Source organism: Vigna umbellata, chromosome 5, assembly GCF_029865625.1.
Source record: "Vigna umbellata cultivar VRB3 chromosome 5, Vumbellata_1.0, whole genome shotgun sequence".
Lineage (NCBI taxonomy): Eukaryota > Viridiplantae > Streptophyta > Magnoliopsida > Fabales > Fabaceae > Vigna > Vigna umbellata.
The window spans coordinates 9,079,943-9,100,817 of record NC_142169.1 but is presented as its reverse complement, the minus strand read 5'-3'; the positions used below and the strand labels follow the sequence as shown (position 1 = coordinate 9,100,817).

At 33.8% G+C, this 20,875-nt stretch overlaps 3 protein-coding genes across 3 annotated transcripts; 2 read left to right on the top strand and 1 right to left on the bottom strand.

The window, feature by feature from the left end:
* The first annotated feature begins 4,027 nt into the window (after positions 1 to 4,027).
* On the top strand, positions 4,028 to 7,086 carry LOC124843806 (laccase-17-like). The gene is made up of 6 exons (XM_047320627.2): positions 4,028 to 4,236; positions 4,342 to 4,493; positions 4,573 to 4,817; positions 4,929 to 5,057; positions 5,333 to 6,301; positions 6,710 to 7,086. The coding sequence occupies exons 1-6, from the start codon at positions 4,108 to 4,110 to the stop codon at positions 6,838 to 6,840; spliced, it is 1,755 nt and encodes a 584-aa protein (XP_047176583.1). The 5' UTR covers positions 4,028 to 4,107; the 3' UTR covers positions 6,841 to 7,086.
* A 1,948-nt stretch (positions 7,087 to 9,034) lies between these two features.
* Positions 9,035 to 12,580, top strand: LOC124843807 (protein FAR-RED ELONGATED HYPOCOTYL 1-like). Its single transcript, XM_047320629.2, has 4 exons — positions 9,035 to 9,196; positions 11,309 to 11,613; positions 11,880 to 12,143; positions 12,306 to 12,580. The coding sequence occupies exons 1-4, from the start codon at positions 9,159 to 9,161 to the stop codon at positions 12,377 to 12,379; spliced, it is 681 nt and encodes a 226-aa protein (XP_047176585.1). The 5' UTR covers positions 9,035 to 9,158; the 3' UTR covers positions 12,380 to 12,580.
* A 1,853-nt stretch (positions 12,581 to 14,433) lies between these two features.
* On the bottom strand, positions 14,434 to 18,022 carry LOC124843805 (laccase-17-like). The gene is made up of 6 exons (XM_047320626.2): positions 17,901 to 18,022; positions 17,626 to 17,777; positions 17,243 to 17,487; positions 16,821 to 16,949; positions 15,149 to 16,114; positions 14,434 to 14,869 (listed from the first exon to the last, which is right to left on the bottom strand). The coding sequence occupies exons 1-6, from the start codon at positions 18,009 to 18,011 to the stop codon at positions 14,739 to 14,741; spliced, it is 1,734 nt and encodes a 577-aa protein (XP_047176582.1). The 5' UTR covers positions 18,012 to 18,022; the 3' UTR covers positions 14,434 to 14,738.
* Between the last annotated feature and the right edge of the window lie 2,853 nt (positions 18,023 to 20,875).

The following is a 20,875-nucleotide window of genomic DNA, read 5'->3' as shown; positions in this document are numbered from 1 at the left end:
GTATGGATATGGTTGAAAATTTACGGTGTTTGTCTACTGTAAAGGAAGATAAGAACTGGAAATGGCATTTGAGGTTTGGGCATCTCAACTTTCAAGATTTACAGAAGTTAAGCAAGAAAACTATGGTTTCTGGATTGCCAAGTATCATCATACCAGAAAAATCGTGTGAATCCTGCATTGTTGGGAAGCAAACAAGAAGACCATTTCAAGCACAATTGGAAATGCGATCCAAAGAACAACTTGAAGTTGTACACTCAGATATATGTGGACCTCTGGAAGTGCCAACGCTAGCGAGAAATAAATATTTTATCACTTTCATTGATGAATATAGCAGAATGATTTGGATATATCTCATCAAATTGAAGAGTGAAGCTCTTGAGATGTTTAGAAGATTCAAGATTAGCTTAGAAAGAGAGACAGGAAGGCAGATTAAAAATCTGAGAACAAATGGTGGGGGTGAATATAATTCATCTGAGTTTGAGAGTTTTTGTCAAAGTTGTGGAATAACACACGAGGTAACCGCACCATATACGCCTCAACATAACGGCTTGGCAGAAAGAAGGAAGAGGACCATAATGAATATGGCCAGGTGTTTGTTGAAAGAGAAGGTTGTGCCACGCGAGTTGTGGGGAGAAGCAGTGTCAACGGCTGTCTATGTGCTCAACAGGTGTCCGTCAAAGAGGTTGTCAGGCAAGGTGCAACATGCAAATCTGGACAGGTATGAAGCCCTCTGTAAAACACTTTAAAGTTTTTGGGTCTTTGTCATTTTGTCACATTGCAGATCAGAAGAGATCGAAGCTGAATGACAAAGGAGAGGCTATGGTGTTTGTTGGGTATCATTCGACCGACGCATACAAGCTTTTTGATCCTGTAAAGAGAAGGATGTTGATCAGCAGGGATGTGATCGTTCTTGAAGACGAAAGCTGGGATTGGAACTACAATCAGTCAAGCTTGAAGAAAACGACAGCTATGATGCATATACCAATACAGGATAGAGTAGATACCGATACAACAAGGATTTCCGAATGCAGTATTGGAGATATAGATTCTGCAGAGGTATCAGGAAGACCGAGAAGGCAAACGACAAGACCTTCCAGATTCTCTGATTACGAGATATACTGAGATGCAGGAGTAGATGAAGAGGGTGATATCATTCATTTGGCTTTGATGGCTGGGAGTGAACCGTTGGATGTAAATGATGCTCTTGCACAACCCATCTGGAAGGAAGCCATGATTGAAGAAATTAAATCAATTGAGAAGAATAATACGTGGAAGTTAGTCAATCTGCCACCCGAAAAATAGTGCATTGGGGTGAAATGGGTATTCAAGAAAAAGTTAAATCCAGATGGCACAATATCAAAGCATAAAGCCAGACTCGTGGCAAGAGGATTCTTAAAGAGACGAGGAGTAGACTTTACAGAATTATATGCTCCTGTAGCAAGGTTAGAAACAATTCGATTGGTCATTAGTATTGCTTGTGCTAGAAAATGGATGTTATTTTCACTTGATATTAAATCTGCATTTTTGCATGGTCCTTTGGAGGAGGAAGTATATGTTCAACAACCTTCAGGATTTAGCAAAGAAGACAAGAAGCATCTGGTGTATAAACTGTATAAGGCACTCTATGGGTTGAGACAAGCTCCCAGGGCGTGGAACAAAAGAATTGATGCATTTTTCATCAATCACGGGTTCAATAGGTGTGCTATTGAACATAGTCTGTATGTGAAAGAGAGTGTCAGCAGAGAAAGGATGATTGTTTGTCTTTATGTAGATGATTTGTTGGAGACTGGTTCAAGCTTGAAGGAATTGATGAGTTCAAGCAGATGATGAAAGCTGAGTTTGATATGACAGACCTTGGGAGACTTAGCTACTTCTTAAGGATGGAGTTTATGCATACGTCTGCCGATTTAATAATGCACCAGAAGAAATATGTGAATGATTTATTGGAGAGATTCAAAATGAATTGTTGTAATGATGCTAGAAGCCCACTCGATGTTAATGTGAAGTTGAAAATAGATGAAGATGAAGAAGGCGTAAATGAAACTGACTATAGACAACTTGTCGGATCTTTGCGATTTTTATGCAATAGCAGGCCAGATTTAATGTTTGGAGTTGAACTGATTAGTAGGTTCATGTGCAAACCAAAGAAAAGTCACATGACTGCAGCCAAGCGCATGCTCAGGTATATCAAAAGAACCTCAGATTATGGTATACTATTTCCTTATGGTATGAAGCAGGAAGAGTTGAGTTTAGTTGGATACACTGATTCTGACTTCGGTGGTGATCAAGTTGAAAGAAAAAGCACATCTGGGAATATATTCTTTCTGAACAAGGCACCCATATCGTGGAGTTCCAAGAAGCAAACTGTCATTGCTTTATCCAGTTGCGAAGCAGAATACATAGTTGGCTGTGCTGCTGCATGTCAAGGGGTGTGGTTGAATGAGTTGCTCATGGAATTGAAAGTTCAAACAGGAAGCTCTGTAGAATTGAAAATGGACAACACTTCTGCTATCAGCCTAGCAAAGAATCCAGTTAGTCATGGAAGAAGCAAACATATTAAAGTAAAATATCACTTCTTGCGGGATATGGTTAACAGAGGTAGGATTGAACTGGTGCATTGCAAAACTGATATACAGTTGGCTTACTTGTTTACAAAAGCTCTTGATATTGCCAGATTTGAGTTTCTCATAAAGGAAGTTGGAATTGTAACACTAAAGAGTTTGAATTAAGGAGGTGTATTAGTTCTGTAATTCAAGCTGTGATACTTTTTCATCTTTTGACGGTTAATACCGTTTTTACTGGTATGCTTGTCAATTACTTTTGTATATAAACATTTGTAACTCTTTGTTTCATATAGTTTTTCATTGCGTTACTTTCATAATCTCTGTCAAATCTTCTCTGCAATACCTCTATTTCATATCAGTATTATTTCCTCTGCTTCATCTTTTCTGCTATCACACTCACTCATTCTCGTATCCAAATCGTGACTCCCAATCAAAACACGTCCTAGAGTTTAAATTGAATTCAATCGGGAATAGGAAAAGGTGCCAGATCCGTAAATAAAAGGCACAGTGTAGCACTGCAATAAATGAAAGAAGGAACAGTACTAGATCCGTGAAAAAATCGGGATTTTGGCTTGGATTTTAAAACTATGGGTAAAATTTTCACTTTAAAGTCCACAGAAATAAACTAAAGTCGACCCTACAACAATTTAACAGAAACAGTGATCCTAGAAAACATATAAGTGAGAATGTCGACAACAAATATAAAGTGGCACAGGCAGTAACATCAAAAGCTGTTAGATAGTTAGAATAGTATGAAATTTAGAACCAACAAAGCTAACGAAACAATGTGATGTAAACATGCAACTTTCCCTTTCTTCTATTCCTTTATTAGCAAGTTTCAACGGTAGGAGCCTGAAGTTTACCCGTCAACCAAGTCCATCAAACCCAATTTGTGATGCTCAATCCCTTTCATTTCTCCACATTTTATTTCTTTCATTTCTCACTCAAAGTGTAGGGACAAAACATGATCTAATAATTACATGCTTGCAATATTATACTTCCAACAATCTTCACAAAATTAGTAATCCAACTTTACTAATTTTTCTATAAATTAAAAAGCAGTTTGAATTGAGGTGATAGCAAATATTATGTAATAATTTCTCAATAACGGAATTTATGTAGCTTATCAATAGAGTTAGGGTCTAATGTAAGGAACTAACTCCCTTCAAATGTGATGAACCAAGTTTCAATTTTTGATATGTGAAAACAAAATGTTTAATTGGATATTTCACTCTCTATTAGTAGACCGTTAGAGGAAGATCCTTAATAATATAATCTGGCTTGTAAAGTACTCTATATTTTTAACCATTACCAGCAGCTAGCTAGCTAGTGGCATGGTTCAAGTTCGGAACATTGTTGCTGAAGCCATTCCAAGTCTGTAATATCTCATTTTCAACCACCTAGTTATCTAATCCTACTGATTCCATGTTTACTATAAAAGCTGATGTCTCCATTTCTTGTTCTCTTCATCCAAAGAACAAACATCAAACTCTATTGTCTAATTGAACAGCTTCAAAACAAGATTTACTAGAGAAAACAGGAAATGGGTTGTGCTTATCTCAGCATGCCAGGTTTCATGAAGGCAATGTTTCTGATGTTATTTGCTGTGATGATATTGCCAGAGCTGACTCATGCAAAGCATGCAAGAGTCACCAGGCACTACAAGTTTAACGTATGTGCAATACATTTCATTGCATGTTTTCGATACAATGAGATGCTTTTTTCAAATCAATTTTCTTTTACTGACTGTAACACTTCTCCTTTGTCTTTTTCTCAGATCAAAATGCAAAACTTCACAAGGCTATGCCAAACAAAGAGCATTGTAACTGTCAATGGACAGTTTCCTGGTCCTAGAATCATAGCAAGAGAAGGAGATAGAGTTGTGATTAAAGTGGTTAACCATGTTCAGTACAATGTGTCCCTTCATTGGTATTGTTATATAATTAGACCCCATGAACCAATTTGTTTTGATTGTTTGCATTTTCTCAACATTTGATTAAATTTTCAGGCATGGAGTTCGCCAACTGAGAAGTGGCTGGGCAGATGGACCTGCCTACATCACACAGTGTCCAATTCAGACAGGCCAGAGTTTTGTGTACAATTTTACGATCATTGGTCAAAGAGGAACATTGTGGTGGCATGCACATATCTCATGGCTTAGAACAACCCTTTATGGTCCCATTGTCATTCTTCCCAAAAGACATGTTCCTTACCCTTTCACTCATCCCTTCAGAGAAGTTCCCATCGTATTGGGTAAGTTGAGATCCTAAAAAACAACTCCATGAGAAATTTAATGTCACTATGAGCTCTACATGTTAGAAACATTGACAGTTTTCTAATATGCAAATATGTACAAAATGGCAGGAGAATGGTGGAAAGCAGACACAGAAGCAGTTATAAATCAAGCAACGAAAACAGGATTGGCACCAAATATCTCAGATGCTCACACCATCAATGGTCTTCCAGGTCCTGTCTCCAACTGCCCAGCCAAAGGTAAGAACATAGTAATAAGGAAAAGTAATTAGTATATACTTTAATAATATAAAAAATTAAAATGTTATATATGATAAGCTTTTTGAGTTTTACAATAGTTATCATAGAGTTTCTATTGGAGATAACTTCTGAATGTTGAGGATTCAAGATTCTTTTACTCAGAAATCAAAGTTAAAATAAAAAGATGGAAGAAAAACACAAACTTTGTCAATTCTTGATCATATATGATTATTGATAGTTTTCATTTCATTAAGTGAAATGGTCTATTTCTTCAGATACTTTCAAGCTCAGGGTGAAGCCTGAGAAAACATATCTGCTTCGTTTGATCAATGCTGCACTTAATGATGAGATGTTCTTCAGCATAGCCAACCACAGCCTCACTGTTGTGGAAGCTGATGCTGTGTATGTAAAGCCCTTCGGCACAAAGATTGTTCTGATCACACCTGGTCAAACGGTCAACGTGCTTCTCAGGGCCAAATCCAAGGCTCCAAACGCCACATTTGCCATATCTGCAAGGCCCTATGCTACAGGTCCAGCTGCTTTTGACAACACCACAGCCACAGGGTTTCTTGAGTACAAGAAACATTCACTTTCAAGCAACAAGTCAAACACCAAGAAGCTTCCTCTTCTTAGACCAGTGTTCCCTAAATTCAATGACAGTGTCTTTGCAATGAACTTCCACAACAAGGTGCGTAGCTTGGCCAATGCAAGATTCCCAGCAAAGGTTCCAAGAACTGTGGACAGGCGCTTCTTCTTCACCGTTGGCTTAGGAATCAGCCAATGCTCAAAAAACCAACAATGCCAAGGGCCTAATAACACAAGGGTAGCTGCTGCTGTCAACAATGTGACTTTTGTGATGCCGAGCATTGCCTTACTCCAAGCACATTTTTTCAACCAATCCAAGGGAGTTTACACCACTGATTTTCCTGCTAACCCTCCTTTCAAATTCAACTACACTGGCACTCCACCAAGCAACATCATGGTGAGTAGTGGGACTAAGGCAGTGGTGTTGCCATTCAACACTAGGGTGGAATTGGTTCTGCAAGATACAAGCATCATTGGAGCTGAGAGTCACCCACTTCACCTTCATGGCTTTAACTTCTTCATTGTGGGTCAAGGCAATGGAAACTTTGACCCCAAAAAGGACCCCAAAAACTTCAACCTGGTTGACCCTGCTGAGAGGAACACTGCTGGTGTGCCATCCGGAGGCTGGGTTGCTGTGCGCTTTCTTGCAAACAATCCAGGTGCGTACTATTCAATTACACAAGAGTTAACTAAATTAATACACTCTAATCCCATGACACATTACCATAAATAGTTTCTGATTGTTTAACATTTATCTAATACTACCATTAATGATCTCTAATTGACTGAAAGGGTCAATTTAACTCATTTATTTACTTTCTTTACTTAAAAATGTATACTTAATATCTTGTGATGCATCTATTAATGGACAGCATTAAACCAGTTTAATGATATAGTTCTTACACCAACTTCTTTTAAGATTGAAATGCTACAATATAATATCAATGATTCAATATGAAAAAGAACAAATATAACAAGAAGTCTATCTTCAAATAAGCATATTCAAGATTTTCGGTGGGATTCATTGTTAGTTTTTGAAACATCATCTGCTGATGTTGAATGAACAGGTGTTTGGTTCATGCATTGCCACCTTGAAGTGCATACTAGTTGGGGCTTGAAAATGGCATGGATAGTTCAAGATGGAAAGCGGCGCAACCAGAAGTTGCCACCTCCACCCTCTGATCTCCCCAAGTGTTGAGAAGATAGACACCTTAATGTTTTCCTTTTCTTTGTCTGGTTTTGGGGTTAGATTTTGAAGTATTTGCCTTCTGGCTTTTGATTTCAATTTTTGTCCACCTCCTTTTTCTTTTCTCATTTTTGGATATAATGTTTGGGGCAATTAGATTGTTGTTTATGTGGTAAATCTAGTTAGAGATTTGAGTGGAGAGTTGTATGCAGGTTTTAGTATTCAATCATCAATTTTAATTTGTGATACTTTTGCCAACTATTATGGTAGTATGAAAGAATCAAAGTTCCTACATATTCATTGAATGCCTAATTATATACTATTTTGGAATTTAAAAAATGATCTTGTATGATGTTAACCAAGAATAATTTTGGACCAGATAACATGAACTAATCAAGTTAGGAGTTGAATTAATTGGTAATTATTGTCTTGTGGGTACTAAATGTAGCATTATTTATATAAAATAATGAAACAGGAACAGTTTGTTTGTTCCTAAAAAGTGTTACAGGAAATCAAATTTCCTATGTTCACATGTTGCAGATAAGTCAGAAGGCATACAGGGGGGACCTGCGTGATTCTTCTGACACTCACTCACACGACACATATTAACTCGCGTGCGATCATCGTCACAAGTTAAATACTGATAACTAAATTTCTTAGGTACGTTTTTCATTTATTAAAAGTTCTCAAAGTCAAATTTTTAATTGCCATTACAATTTTGTATATCACAAAATTACTTAAGAACGTGGTTCCATGGCAAACTTTGCATAAAACTTGCTAATAACACTTTTCTTCATTTTTAACATTTTAAAATATAATTTTATTGTTAATTAAAAAAAACTTATTAAATAAATTCTCACCTTTTACTTAGCGAGTGGATAACTTTTAATAAAACAATAATAAAATATATGTGTACCATACTGACCGGGCGGTCCAGAGAGCAGCGCCGACACCAACCTAACCGCCTGCGTTTCTTCAATCTTTTTTACTGCGCTATCTGTCTCTCGCTCACGACATTCAAATTCCTTTTTCCTTCGAGTTTGGTACTCTCATATCGTTGCTAGACAACTTGCATAAACACTCATTGCGTACTGTTCTACTCGATCATTCATCCTTTCACTCGGGTGAGTAATAACCATGTACTGTACAAACTAAGCACTCCAAAGGGAGCAACGCTGAATCGATTTAACCGGACGGTTGTACAAGATCGACCGGTAAATGAACTGGGTCATTAAAACTATGATTAAGGTAAATAGTGATTAGAGTCATTGGACTAGAATTGGGCCGTGATTAACTTTTCACTAATCCCAAGCCCATGACGAAAACTATAAATACTAGTCAAAGTAAGTGGTAGATAAGTTGCATTTACTACACATCTATTATTGTTCTATTGAATTATCGAACGGTTTGAATACTGACTTTTGAATTGGAGGATCTTTGACAGGTTCTCTCCCGGACGCAAGAACAAGACAACGAAGTTTGGAACGTGACCGGACGACAAGAAGACAAATGGTGAAGGAGTTTGGCGACTCAGCCAAAACAATATGTTAGAATTAATGTATATCACTACAGTTGGAATTTAACTAAAAATATTAATTTTTTATAATGTGGTGAACAAAAATTTATTTTTTTACTAATAAATATTAATATTTAACACTTAACTGTATCTAAATAGAATTTTATTTAAAAAGGCATGTTTGTAAGAAAAATATAGTCGTGTTAGAAAACAAGAATTAACAATAAAAAAATATTATAACAGTAATGAATTATTTTTATTAATTAAAATTCAATAAAAATAATAAAATATTATTGAATGTCATAGTTTATTTAATAGTTTTTTCAATTTTTAAATTGTAATCAATAAATATAGGTTAATAAACATGTTTCTACTAGAAGGTTTATTATTTTATTAATTATTAAAAATAATAAAATTTAGTAAATCTCATGATTTATTTAACATTTTTTTTAATTTTATAGTTTATAATAATTTTTAATTAATAAAAATGTGTTAAGAAAATAGGCAGTGTGTTGCTACACTTCATTAATCATTCAGAAGAAGAAGAAAAAACAGTTATTGTACTACCGTATGCCCAAGATAAAGTAATTTTGACATAGTTACTTCCTTGGTGCTATGCACGCGCCGTGGAGTGTGTGGGCAATGACATAGAAAGAAGAAGACAATGAAAATGCGGATGTTATATTCTCGGATATACTAAGCATGGCATCTTTAATGTTTGCACTTTTCAGAGGTTCTCTCCAAGGCTCGTTGCCTCTGAAACCCGTCTTTAATATTCTGTGTTCAATCACATTTTTTGGTTTTCTAGATCCAGATGGAGGAAATCAAGGACAACCCTTCTCAAGTTAACAGGTTTCACTCTCTATCTGGGTGGTTTTCAAGATTTTTCTCTTTTCTTCTTTCTGCAGTGTTTGATCACTGATTGTTCCACCCTTTCCTGCATTTCATGTTCTAGTTTTATTTTTTATAAAAAAACGATGAATGACCCATTTTCTATTGTATATTTCACTATACTGTTGCTCTCATCCAATATGGTATGCTAATGAAAACCTTAATTTTTATGTCAGTTGCTGGATATTGAAAACTCTGCTGCTAGTAAGAGATTTAGGGTTTATTTTTCTGTACTTTTAATTTTTTGCTTTAAGAAGCTTGTTTGATACAAGTATGTTTTAAGATAATAAAATTAGAACCTTTTTAATTTTTTATTATTCTGGTTCTTTTTTACATTTTCCATCTGTTTCTTCATTCTTACTCTTAAATATTAGTTTTTATTGAATTAATTTTATAAAGTGATTTTTTAAAATTAAAAAGCAAAATCACACCTACACACCATTAGTTTACTTCCTTCAAACGAAAAATATGATTATTTTGACAAGGCCTGGTGATATATTTTTGTTAGCATGCTCTGTGTGCTTAAATAACTATCTCACTAGTCACTTTTAGTAGAATCAAGTTGAATCTCTTCTCTGAACAGCGTTTTTATTAGCTAATCTTTGTATTATGACCAGTGATTTGATAAAACATTTCTAGTTTCATAGTGAATTTTTAGAAATTATCCAAAAATACCGTTTCATTTAATTTGTAACCTATTTTTAAAGGTTTGTACTAGAAACAGTCAACATATATATTTACTTTTAAGGATAAACTTTAGACTTATAGGTATGTGCTTGTTTGTGTAGAATCTACAGCAATCAGTGGATAGAATTATGATTGTAGATGTAATCCTCTGGTACATAATATTTGGAATTTACTTCTTTGGGAAGTGTATTTTGTCTCTTTTCTATTATGAAAACCTTCAAAGTGTCAATCCTCAACCATACATTTATATTCCAGAAATGATTAGATTTATGAGAAAAGTATGCGTTCTATACTACTGGTTATTTGTAAGTGGAGAATGTTTCACTAATGAGGAAAATATGCTTCTACACTGCTGGTTATTTGTAAGTGGGTAATGCTTCACGAACAGCTACTTTAAGAAGTTTTACTCTGGCTGTTGATGCATAATAACAGGAGTCTACAAATGGTTTACTCTGATCTTAATGGTCCTTTCTGCTTATTATTATGTAAAAGCTTAGCATTTGAATTGTTATTTTTTAATTGTTTATATTTTGACACCATATTACAGGAATGGTTGAAAAATATTATTGTTTTATTCAAGAACTCCTCCATGTGTAACCATGTTGAAAATGTCAACAGAACATTGTAATGTGTTTGCAGCTATATTTGCACCACTGAAAATGCCCGTATCTTCAGTAAAATTAACAAGAAGAATGTTATAACTACAAAAGTGCTTTCCACGCAGTGATATAGCTGTATAGATCAAACGTTTGCTATCATACTATATCTAGAAGTATATTTTTGGAAACACCATTTATGTGTGCAAAAAGTACTTTGATGGAAGTGATTTTCTATGTCAATCCATTAGAGAGAAGCAACTGATTGTTTCCTGCCTTACATGTTATGTAATTTGGATGTGTCATTTGTTCTTTAAAATGTTAATCATTATTCTTTAAAATGTAAATCAGTAAGCTTTTCCATTGTTGCACAAAATAGATAATAGACTGAATTTAACCTTTGTTTGTCAGACATGACTTGATTATTATGATCTAATATATGAATATGTCTTATGTGATCAAGAAGACATGACTTTATGATCTAAAATGGGAATATGATGTCGATCATCAACACATTGATTACAATATATATCTTCTAACTTGTAGGTACTATTTATCCTTTTCAAATCTGAAGTTTCATAAGAAATCAAGAAAGAACTGGGTTTTTACTGGTTTACATACATCCCTTTTTGCCACTCCACTATCATGATTAGTAGACTTTAGCTGAATAATTGTCCTTTGCTTCTTGTTTTAATTATGTCCTCTTCTTTATGTAGGAGTGAAGGTTCTTTTGACAGTTCTTATTGAGTCCTTTTCTTTTATTCTGACTTTTCCCTATTACTCTTTTCAGATTCCAGGTGAATGGAATTGACGATTTTAACATTGTGGAATGGAAAAAGAAAAGAAAATTACAGAGTGATCAGTTGGATTTGCTTAGACCAAAACATAAATGCTGGGTTGGAAGTTACTCCCCTGGACATGCTTCAATGTTTGATGAAAATCCAGTTTTTGAGGGCATTCATAATCACACAGGTGAAAGGTCCGAACCTGAATCTGCCAAAGATAGCAATAGTTTTATGGAAGACAGTGATACTGCTGTGTCTGTAAATAAAGAAGCCAATCATGAGACAGATTGCGAAAATTCATACTTATATGGTAGGCCATCCATTTCTTTGGTTGATTGGGTTTCACTACTATAATGTTAGTTACATAAATGTTACTCTTGCACTTTGTTCTCTACACTTCCCTTTTACACCTTTTATGTTGAAAAAGGTGAGAGTTCTCCCTCCCCTTAACTCGATTTTTTTTTTACCATAAAAAGGTTATGTGTACGAGTAAAGGGTACAAAATCAAGTCTAGGATAAGATGATATGATGCGGATAATGCTTTGGTAACTCCAACTCTTTGGAATGTATAAACAGTAAACAGGATGAGCTATATCGAAGAGGAAGCATTTGTTGACACTGAATGCATTCCACACTATGATGATACTGATGCACAAGATTTGAACAATGATGAGGAACACCTTATGGGGATAGAAGGCTTTTCAGGTCGTGAATGCTCAGAATATGCCAAAGAAAGCAATGAGTACCCAGTAGATAAGGAATTCGAAGATTTTCTCTTTTCCAGTGGGGTAGATCCTAATGTGTATGTCCTTTCATCCGGAAGATGGAATGTAAATCAAGGTATTATGCTTGTTCTAGACAGTTAATATGCACGAAGATTATTTCACCGAAGATTATTGCACCATGCTAGCACTTGTTAAATTAGTTTCAAGGTTACTGCATTTGATAAAGAAGTTTTGTTTAGATATTGCTGGTTAACGAATCAAAATGTTTTCAATGCAGAAGCCCAATCAAACTCAAGGCCACCAACAATTGATCAAGAGTTTGAGGAGTACTTTTCTATGCTTATGCTCTAGGACAGTTTTCCTATGAAGGGAGTATGTATAATTGTATATATAATGTTGAAAACAGATGTTGTATGTACTAATTGTACGAAGATTTAGTAGTTTTAGTTACATCTGCAGTAGGTGTAATATGAGATTTCTTCTTATATCCTCCCTCCTCTTTTTCATTTATCACCATTCATTTCCTTAATGCAGTTCTCAAATTATCTTCCATGTTACATTTTTCACCTCACTTCATATTATTCCCCACTATCTTTGATCCCCTTTCTTTTCTTCCCAGACCAATATCGTTAGTAAGTACGTCCTACCTTGCTGTAGAACTTATATACCAAAATAATATGATTATTTTTATTGATTATGTTTGTGTTTTTTATAGGTGATAATCTTACTCAAGTTTGGACTGAAGTAATCTTATGTAAGTTAACATCATTGTTTTAGTTCTAACATCAAGGAAACTATTTATTAATCAGTTCCTACATTTTATCAAAAGTTCAACTGTGTTAAATATCATAATTCTGGATAAATTTATAAAAGTTTAGTAATATTTCTTTCAACATTTTTCATTGCGGCTAATCTTCATTATGCTATCAAATTGACTAAAATTTAGGACAATAATTGAAGCAACCTTGGAATCCGTCTATTATAATTAATGAACTATTTTCAATCCATCGATTATGCAAAAGTTAAAAAGTTATTGTTATGCATAATTGCCTTAGTAGTTATTCGTCTTCCTTTAATACACGAGGAGATAATAGGATGAGTTTTTGTTTCTTTTCTGAAAATTCAAAGAACATCATCAAAAACTTAATTGTGACTCTTGTTTGTGTCCTTGGCAACTTTTTTGTGCATGGAGTGACTAAGTTTCACTCCATGAAGTCCTGATGCTGGAACAAAATAATTAAAAAAAGTGACAAGACAAAGACAGAGATCATCCATGGTAGATGTAGGTGGTTCATCCATATGAAATAGTCTTATTCATGGTTTTCAACTACACTAGTAGATGACAACTTCAAAACTCACTATGATTGGTGTTGGTTAATTTGCACAACATGAAGTTGAGTACAACAAAAGCACTGAAGGTTTAACCTAAATATATTATAGAAATAATAAATGACAAAGGATGAAGTAGATGATAAAAAGCACACCAAACTCGTATGGTAAGAAAGCCTAATCTAGCAAGGAAGCACTAGGAAGGATCAAAACTATACGGAGGCAATTACTTCCTGCACCCGTCACATTTCTTCCTGCAACAAAGAAGAGAAAATGAACTATAAAAATTTAACCTTATATTTTTATTTTTATTTTCAACAAAAGAGTTTTGATAATTCAAAAATATTTATAATAAAAAATAATTTAGAACTTAATATTTTTAAATAATTATCTTATTTAATTATATTATAAAATATTAAAAGATATAAACTATCAAACTTTTTTAGTCTAGAAAAGATTTTCTAAAATAATTTTATATCTTCACCGTAATCAAATATATTTTAAAATATTATATTGTTTAAAATAATTGAAAAAAATTACCTATTAGAAAAAAAATTACAACAGAGGAGTTCAATCCAAGTTTTATATAAAAAGATAAAGGAAAAAGCAGGAAATGGAATTTAAGAATCATTTTAGGGAAACTTAATTTCGTCAACTCCATCCTTCTTTTCTATTTTTATATTTATTACGATTAATCCCGCCTCTTAGTCAAGTAGTCGGCTTACTTCGTCAGGCCTGATGCTCTAAAGTAGTAACGAGATTCAATTATATGGACTACGAGTTTTAAGTATAAGTATATTGAAACCAATTGGTTAGTTCCATGGTATATATACTTCCCACAAAGTGTAAAGTAGAATTCGTTGTCAATGAACTGGTCTGAGAATATTGGTTTCTTACTTTTATCTAGTCTATGGTAAACTGTGATTGTGAAATTCCAGTCAAGATTACACAACCAAAATTCTCTTGATGACGATAGCATTGACTGAGAAATTTATTTTCATTCTTTGTTCTTACCAGAAGACAAATATAGAGTTAAACTTTGAATAGAAGCAAAACAATGATCAAGGACCACATCATGAGAGGAATCAATCAAATTTTTAATTATCAGCAATTGCTTTAAACATTATGTAAGGAGGCAAAACCCCTGTGACTGCTCATTCCAAACCAACCAACCAAACATGACAGCAACATCAAGACAAACCAAACCGTTTACCTGAACAAACTAACCCCACACTTACACGAGTCACAACTTATTTGTTTTCCCTCTACACATCAAAAGAATAAACATTTGTTGAAAAGAAAGGAACAAGAAACATTGGAGAGTAACTGAGGAAGAAATGATGCAGAGCCAATGAACCCGGCCCAAAAGGATCAGTCAAAGTCAACATTTTGGAAGATCAGAAGGGGGTGGTTGCAGCTTCTGGTTGGGTCCAGCTCCATCCAATACTAGCCATGCCATTCTCAATCCCCAACTTGTGTGCAGGTCAAGGTGGCAGTGCATGAACCACACTCCTGTTTCAACCATAACTCAAATGTGACATAGATAACAATGACATTAGATAGAGACAGGTTTACAAACTCATGTATGACAACGTCATTTTATCTGATAAACTTTTGTAACAAAGGGATTATGTCATGCATATCTTCAACTTTTATAGAAACTTTTCTAACTTTTAGAAAGGTATAGGTATGCAAAGTATATCTTGTTATATTTTTACATTCTCTTATAAGAAGAATACGTTCTATATGATACAGCACGTTACAAGAATGTTGGCATTGAAAAATACATACCTGGGTTGTCTGCTTTAAACCGAATAGCGATCCAGCCACCAGCAGGAACACCAGCTGTGTTCCTCTCGACTGGGTCAACAAGATTAAACTTTGCAGGGTCATTGTTAGGGTCATAGTTTCCAAAGCCTTGCCCCACAATAAAGAAGTCATAACCATGAAGATGCAAGGGGTGGCTCTCAGCCCCAAGAATATTAGTATCCTGCAACACTACCTCCACACTGGTGTTGAACTTGAGCACCACCAACTTTGTGTCATTAGTGACCATTGTATTGTTTGGAGGTGTTCCTGTGTAATTGAAAGGGTTCAAAGGGGTAGCAGGAAAATCAGTCTTGAAAACCCCATTAGTCTGTCCAGAATAGTAGGCCTGCATGATGGAAACAGATGATGGAAGTGCAAAGGAAATATTGTTCACTGAGGCTGCAAACTTGGTGCTGTTGCTTGGCCCTTGGCATGTTGTGTTTTTCGGGCAAGGATTGGTCCCTAGCCCCACAGTGAAGAAAAATTTTCTGTCCACTTTCTGGGGTACGTTGACGGGGAATTTAGCATTGGCCAAGCTTCTGAATTTTCCTGTGAAGTTTGCCACAAAATTTGTGGCATTTATTGGTGGCAAAGTTGGTTTGAGAAGGGTGAGATTTTCGAGAGAAGAATGGTGCAAAGGTTGCTTGTAAATGAGGATACCAGCGGTTGTAGAATTGTCAAAGGTGCCACGGCCTGTGAAATAAGGTCTAGCAGCCATTTGGTACGAGGCATTGGGAAAATATGGCTTGGTTTTGAGAAGAACGTTTGTGGTTTGTCCAGGTGCTATGAGGAGTGTATCTGTGTCAAATGGTTTGGTGTATTTAGCATCTGCTTCAACCACGGTTAGGGTGTGATTGGCTATGCTAAAGAAGAGTTCTTCGTTGAGTGCAGCATTGATTAGCCTTAGCAGATATGTCTTGCCTGGCTTCACCTTTAGTGTGTACGTATCTTCAAAAATCAATCATGAATTATATCATTAAGTTTTCTGTCATAGATGAAAAGGCACTTGTGTGCAGTTGATTATTGATTTTTTATTGTTACCAACTTAGTCTATTCTATTATGATATTTATAAGTAGCATATTTGGTTCCCACAATTAATGACCCTCCTATCATATTTATCTAAATGTACTTGTACTATTTTACTTTAAGAACAAAAAAAAAATGGTTTTCATTTTCATTGTTTATTTTTACTTTAAGCTATAAAATATTATTCATTTTTTTTTCTATTTCTAAAGATATGCATAAGAAATAATAAAAACATCTCTTTTTCAATATTTCATGTAGACAATTTTCAACATTCAAAAATTTTTTATTATTTTTCATTATTTCCTATAAAATTTTGTATAAATTAGATTATATTTTGTTATTAAACACAAAATAGAAATTGAAATAAAATTTCTCGAACAAGTAGTCAATCTTCTCTCCTAGTTTTCTACCTAATCTTCAACCATTACATGTGGTAAAAGTGAAACATGGGAATATGATTGAGAAATGAAGTTTAACAATGTACTAGGATATACTTATTGTGTCTCTAAACACCCTGTTCATGTTCAAAAGTTCCCTACTCTATTTATCTTTCAAAAAAAACACCCTTTCATAGATGTATTGAAGATCCAACTTTAGGGTGCCATTATAGAAGATTTTGTTTTGTACCTTTAGAGGAACAATTATACAAAGGCCCAGGAAGTCCATTGACGGTGTATGCATCTGAAACATTAGGTCCCCCTCCTGTCTGCAGGGCTTGACTTATTACAGCTTCTGGGTCTACATTAAACCATTCCCCTGCAATCCCAAAACCAAGTTACCACCATATATGTCACTAAACTCAACAAATTAATTGTATATGTAAATATAAATATACTTATAACATTATATATGTGTATATGTATGAGATAGTATCTCTAAATATAAAAAAGGAGCTAATCTTGATCATACCATTATGTAGGAAATGCCAATATTACTTTAATTAAACTTATTATTCTTGACTACTTATTTTTATTCCTTGGTCAAGACTTGTTTTCTTCTGTTCTCAGACTCGACTAATATATTGTGTGGTAGGTATTAATAAACTATACCAAAAAGAATGGGGATTTCTTTGTACGGTTTCTGGAATGGATAAGATTCATTGTGCTTGGGGAGGATGATGATGGGACCATAAATGGTTGCTCTTAGCCATGATATGTGAGCATGCCAAAGAAGAGTTCCTCTCTGCCCAACGATGGTGAAGTTGTATGTGTATGACTGGTTGGTTTGTATAGGACACTGTGTCACATATGCTGGTCCATCAGCCCACCCACTTGTTATCTGACGGATACCATGCCTGCAACAATCCAAGATCAGTACAAAAATGCATGAGTAACTCTTACATGACATGAAAAACAGTTATTATAAAAGATAGCCCAAGAATACAGTAATCTCTAGGAGAGAGGGTTAGCCACCTTAACTAGAAAGCACATACCAATGAATGGTGACATTGTTTGAGACATGGTTAACCACCTTAACCACAACCCTATCACCTTCCCTTGCCACCAAGCGAGGTCCTGGGAATTTACCATTCACACTCAGAATGTTCCTTGTGTGGCACAGTCTAGTTACATTCAGGTACTCCACCTATTATTATACACATGAAGAAGTAAAGAAGGGGAAAGATTAGGAGTGTTCAAATGAATGCAAATGCAACTTTTGAAACTAAAGAAACTCCATGATGCTGCATGATGAGTTTTGTCACTGTACATTGAATGTGTAGTGCCTTGTTATGCTCACTACAAACTCAGGAAACAATGCTAAAACCCAGAAACCAAAGAGAAGAACTCTGAGAAAAGAAGGAAAGTGGGAGGAATCCATGTGTTGTGTTGGTTGGGAAAAATGAACTGAGATAAGATTATATAGAGAAAATAGAGGTTTGTCAGGTGGACATGGTTGTAGGTCTAGTTTAATTTTAGAGTGGACATGAAGTAATTAATAATTGTAAGTTGCCATTATTTTAGTTTCACAATGACCCTTAAGCATTGGATGAGTATATGCAGAGGGGTGACCTAAAGACTATGATGACAACCCTTAAGACTACCAATTTTCCTTGGATTTCATTTTTTCATGTCTTATTTATTACACCTGTCTTAAGGCAATTCTAAGCAAGCAATAATCACCAGTTGTTATAATCCATCATTTATTTTTTCATACTTTGCTATAGTGTCACATCTTTTTTTCTCAATAATATAATTAAACTTATACTCAATTTCAATAACTAGGACCTAGTCATTTATACTATTAGAAAAAATACATGCTATTTAATAAATACTACGAAACTATTAATTATAAAATAATGATATATATTCTCTAATATAATCTTTTTGAATTTATTCACTGTTATGTTTTGCTGCCTTTTTTCATATACAACTACCCTTAAAAGTTGTCTTTCCATAGCTTATTTCACTCATTTCTTCTTATATATTTGTTTTTTCAAAAGATCTTTTTCTTTTCTTCATTAATCCTACTGCAGAGTCCATTTATTAAATGATCGGTTTTTATTTTAAGCATACATATTTTGATGTTGCAGACATTTAATTTGCACGTTTATTTCTTTTGATCTCTCTCTCTATCTTTACTTTTTTTTATCACCTCAGACTATCTATTATATTTATATTTGTTTCTATAAAGTTCCCTCTCGAAGTCTGTATTGAAGTGTCCATCAAAAGATATATATTTGCATTAAATGAATTTTGTATATAAGAGGTGATTAAAAACGACTAATCAACTAGTTATGTATTATTTGAATTATCTTTATATTAATGATATATATATATTAATGAAAGAGTTTTCACTTTAAAGAAATGTTAGAAATATCCCATTCTTGGGAGCTAGAATTAATCATTACTTGAGAATTTGTGGATGCGAAACGAAAAGACATGCATCTAGAAATGAGGTTTTCCTAGATCCGCGTGTATAAATAAAGGTCCTTTTCAATTCTTTTCAGCACTAGCAGTTCAACTCACACATTACGTTTTCAAACTCCTAACTTGGCTTCAAATATGGCTTGTTGCTTTTAGTATGAGTTTCCCTGACTTCATTTTGTCAAAAAGGTAAGTCAAATCAATTCCATTACTTTTCTACATGTTTTCTTAAGCTATAAAATAGTTATCAGATGACAGATAACCACCATCAAATGCAAAATTATATAAAGTAAGAATTACAACTTCATTTATTACGAGGAATGCATCTTTAAGTAAATGATTCAATAGTCACTAATCGTACTTCCTAAATATTTGGAAAAAGCTGAACTGTACATGTCACTTTGTCTATTATACATGTCACTTTCCAAAATCTGGCTTAATATATTGACAATTGGAAATTAATATAATAATGAATGCCTGTTTCTAAATATTCGAAACCTTTTTCATTTTTATTTTTATGCTTTGTTTTAAAGTAAAAAAATAATTTATATTAGATGCATTTTGTCATGTAGCTCTCTCTCCTCAAAATTATCTTCATCATTTTCTAAATTCTTTCTCATTAACAAAAGAAAAAAAAAAGCTCTTCTCTTCTTTCTCTCTAATTCTACTTCTTCAATTTTTATCTTTTCTTTTAGGGTTAAATATGTTTTTGGTCCCTTAACTTTCAGCGAAAATTGGAATTAGTCCCTCTTCAAAACTTTGGACTAATTTAGTCCCCAAACTTTAAAAATGTGTGAATTTAATCCTTTTAACCAAATTTTGTTAACTTTATTTGATGTTTCAAACGCATTTATCAGTGAACGTTGAAGCAAAAATGTGTCAAACAGTGTAAACAACTCAAATGCTATCATGAAACGCACTTGAAACATCAAATAAAGTTAACAAAATTTGGTTAAAAGGACTAAATTCACACATTTTTAGAGTTTGGGGACTAAATTAGTCCAAAGTTTTGAAGAGGGACTAATTCCAATTTTCGCTGAAAGTTAAGGGACCAAAAACATATTTAACCCTTTTTTTTATAATATAATCCAATCTCACAGTAGTTGAAAAAGTACTATTTGATTTTATTTTTAAATAGTATATTTTTTAATTCTATACGTATTTTCCTTTTCTATTTTACTTGTAAATTTGTCAGATAATTTTAATAAAGTTAATTGAGAAAAATATTTATGTTTAGATATACTCATTAAGTTCCTATTAGTATTATTATTTATATTTTAAAATTTTGCTTTAAGATAATTATTATAGTTAATAGAAATTATTCATTATATATTTTAATGGAACGATAAGATAAAGGACATATAACTATGAAGGTGATTTGATAAATAAATTTTTTATTTTTATGTTGGGATGATGATTGAATGTTTGAACTTGAATGTTGTTGGATTTAATTTGATAAATCATTGTTTAAAACGTTTTGGACTAAATATTGGTACAGATGAGTTAATCTAGTGACTAGGTTAGACATGTTAAGTATAATTTTTCCCTATTAGTAGAGTTTTCAATATAGTTTAGATAACTAGAGTAAATTTATCTAATATTTTGAAATAACTAGTGTAAATTTATCTAATATTTTGAAATAACAGGTAAACTCTAGAGAGGGGAAGGGGTGTTTGAATAGAGTTTGAAAAACTTTTTGCAATTAATGTTAGACGTTGTTTGTAGGGATTAGACGGTCTGCAAGCAATGTTGAATACTTAAGGATTTTATGAAAGCATTTATAAATAGAAAAAGAGAGCAGAGATGAAAACCTAATTT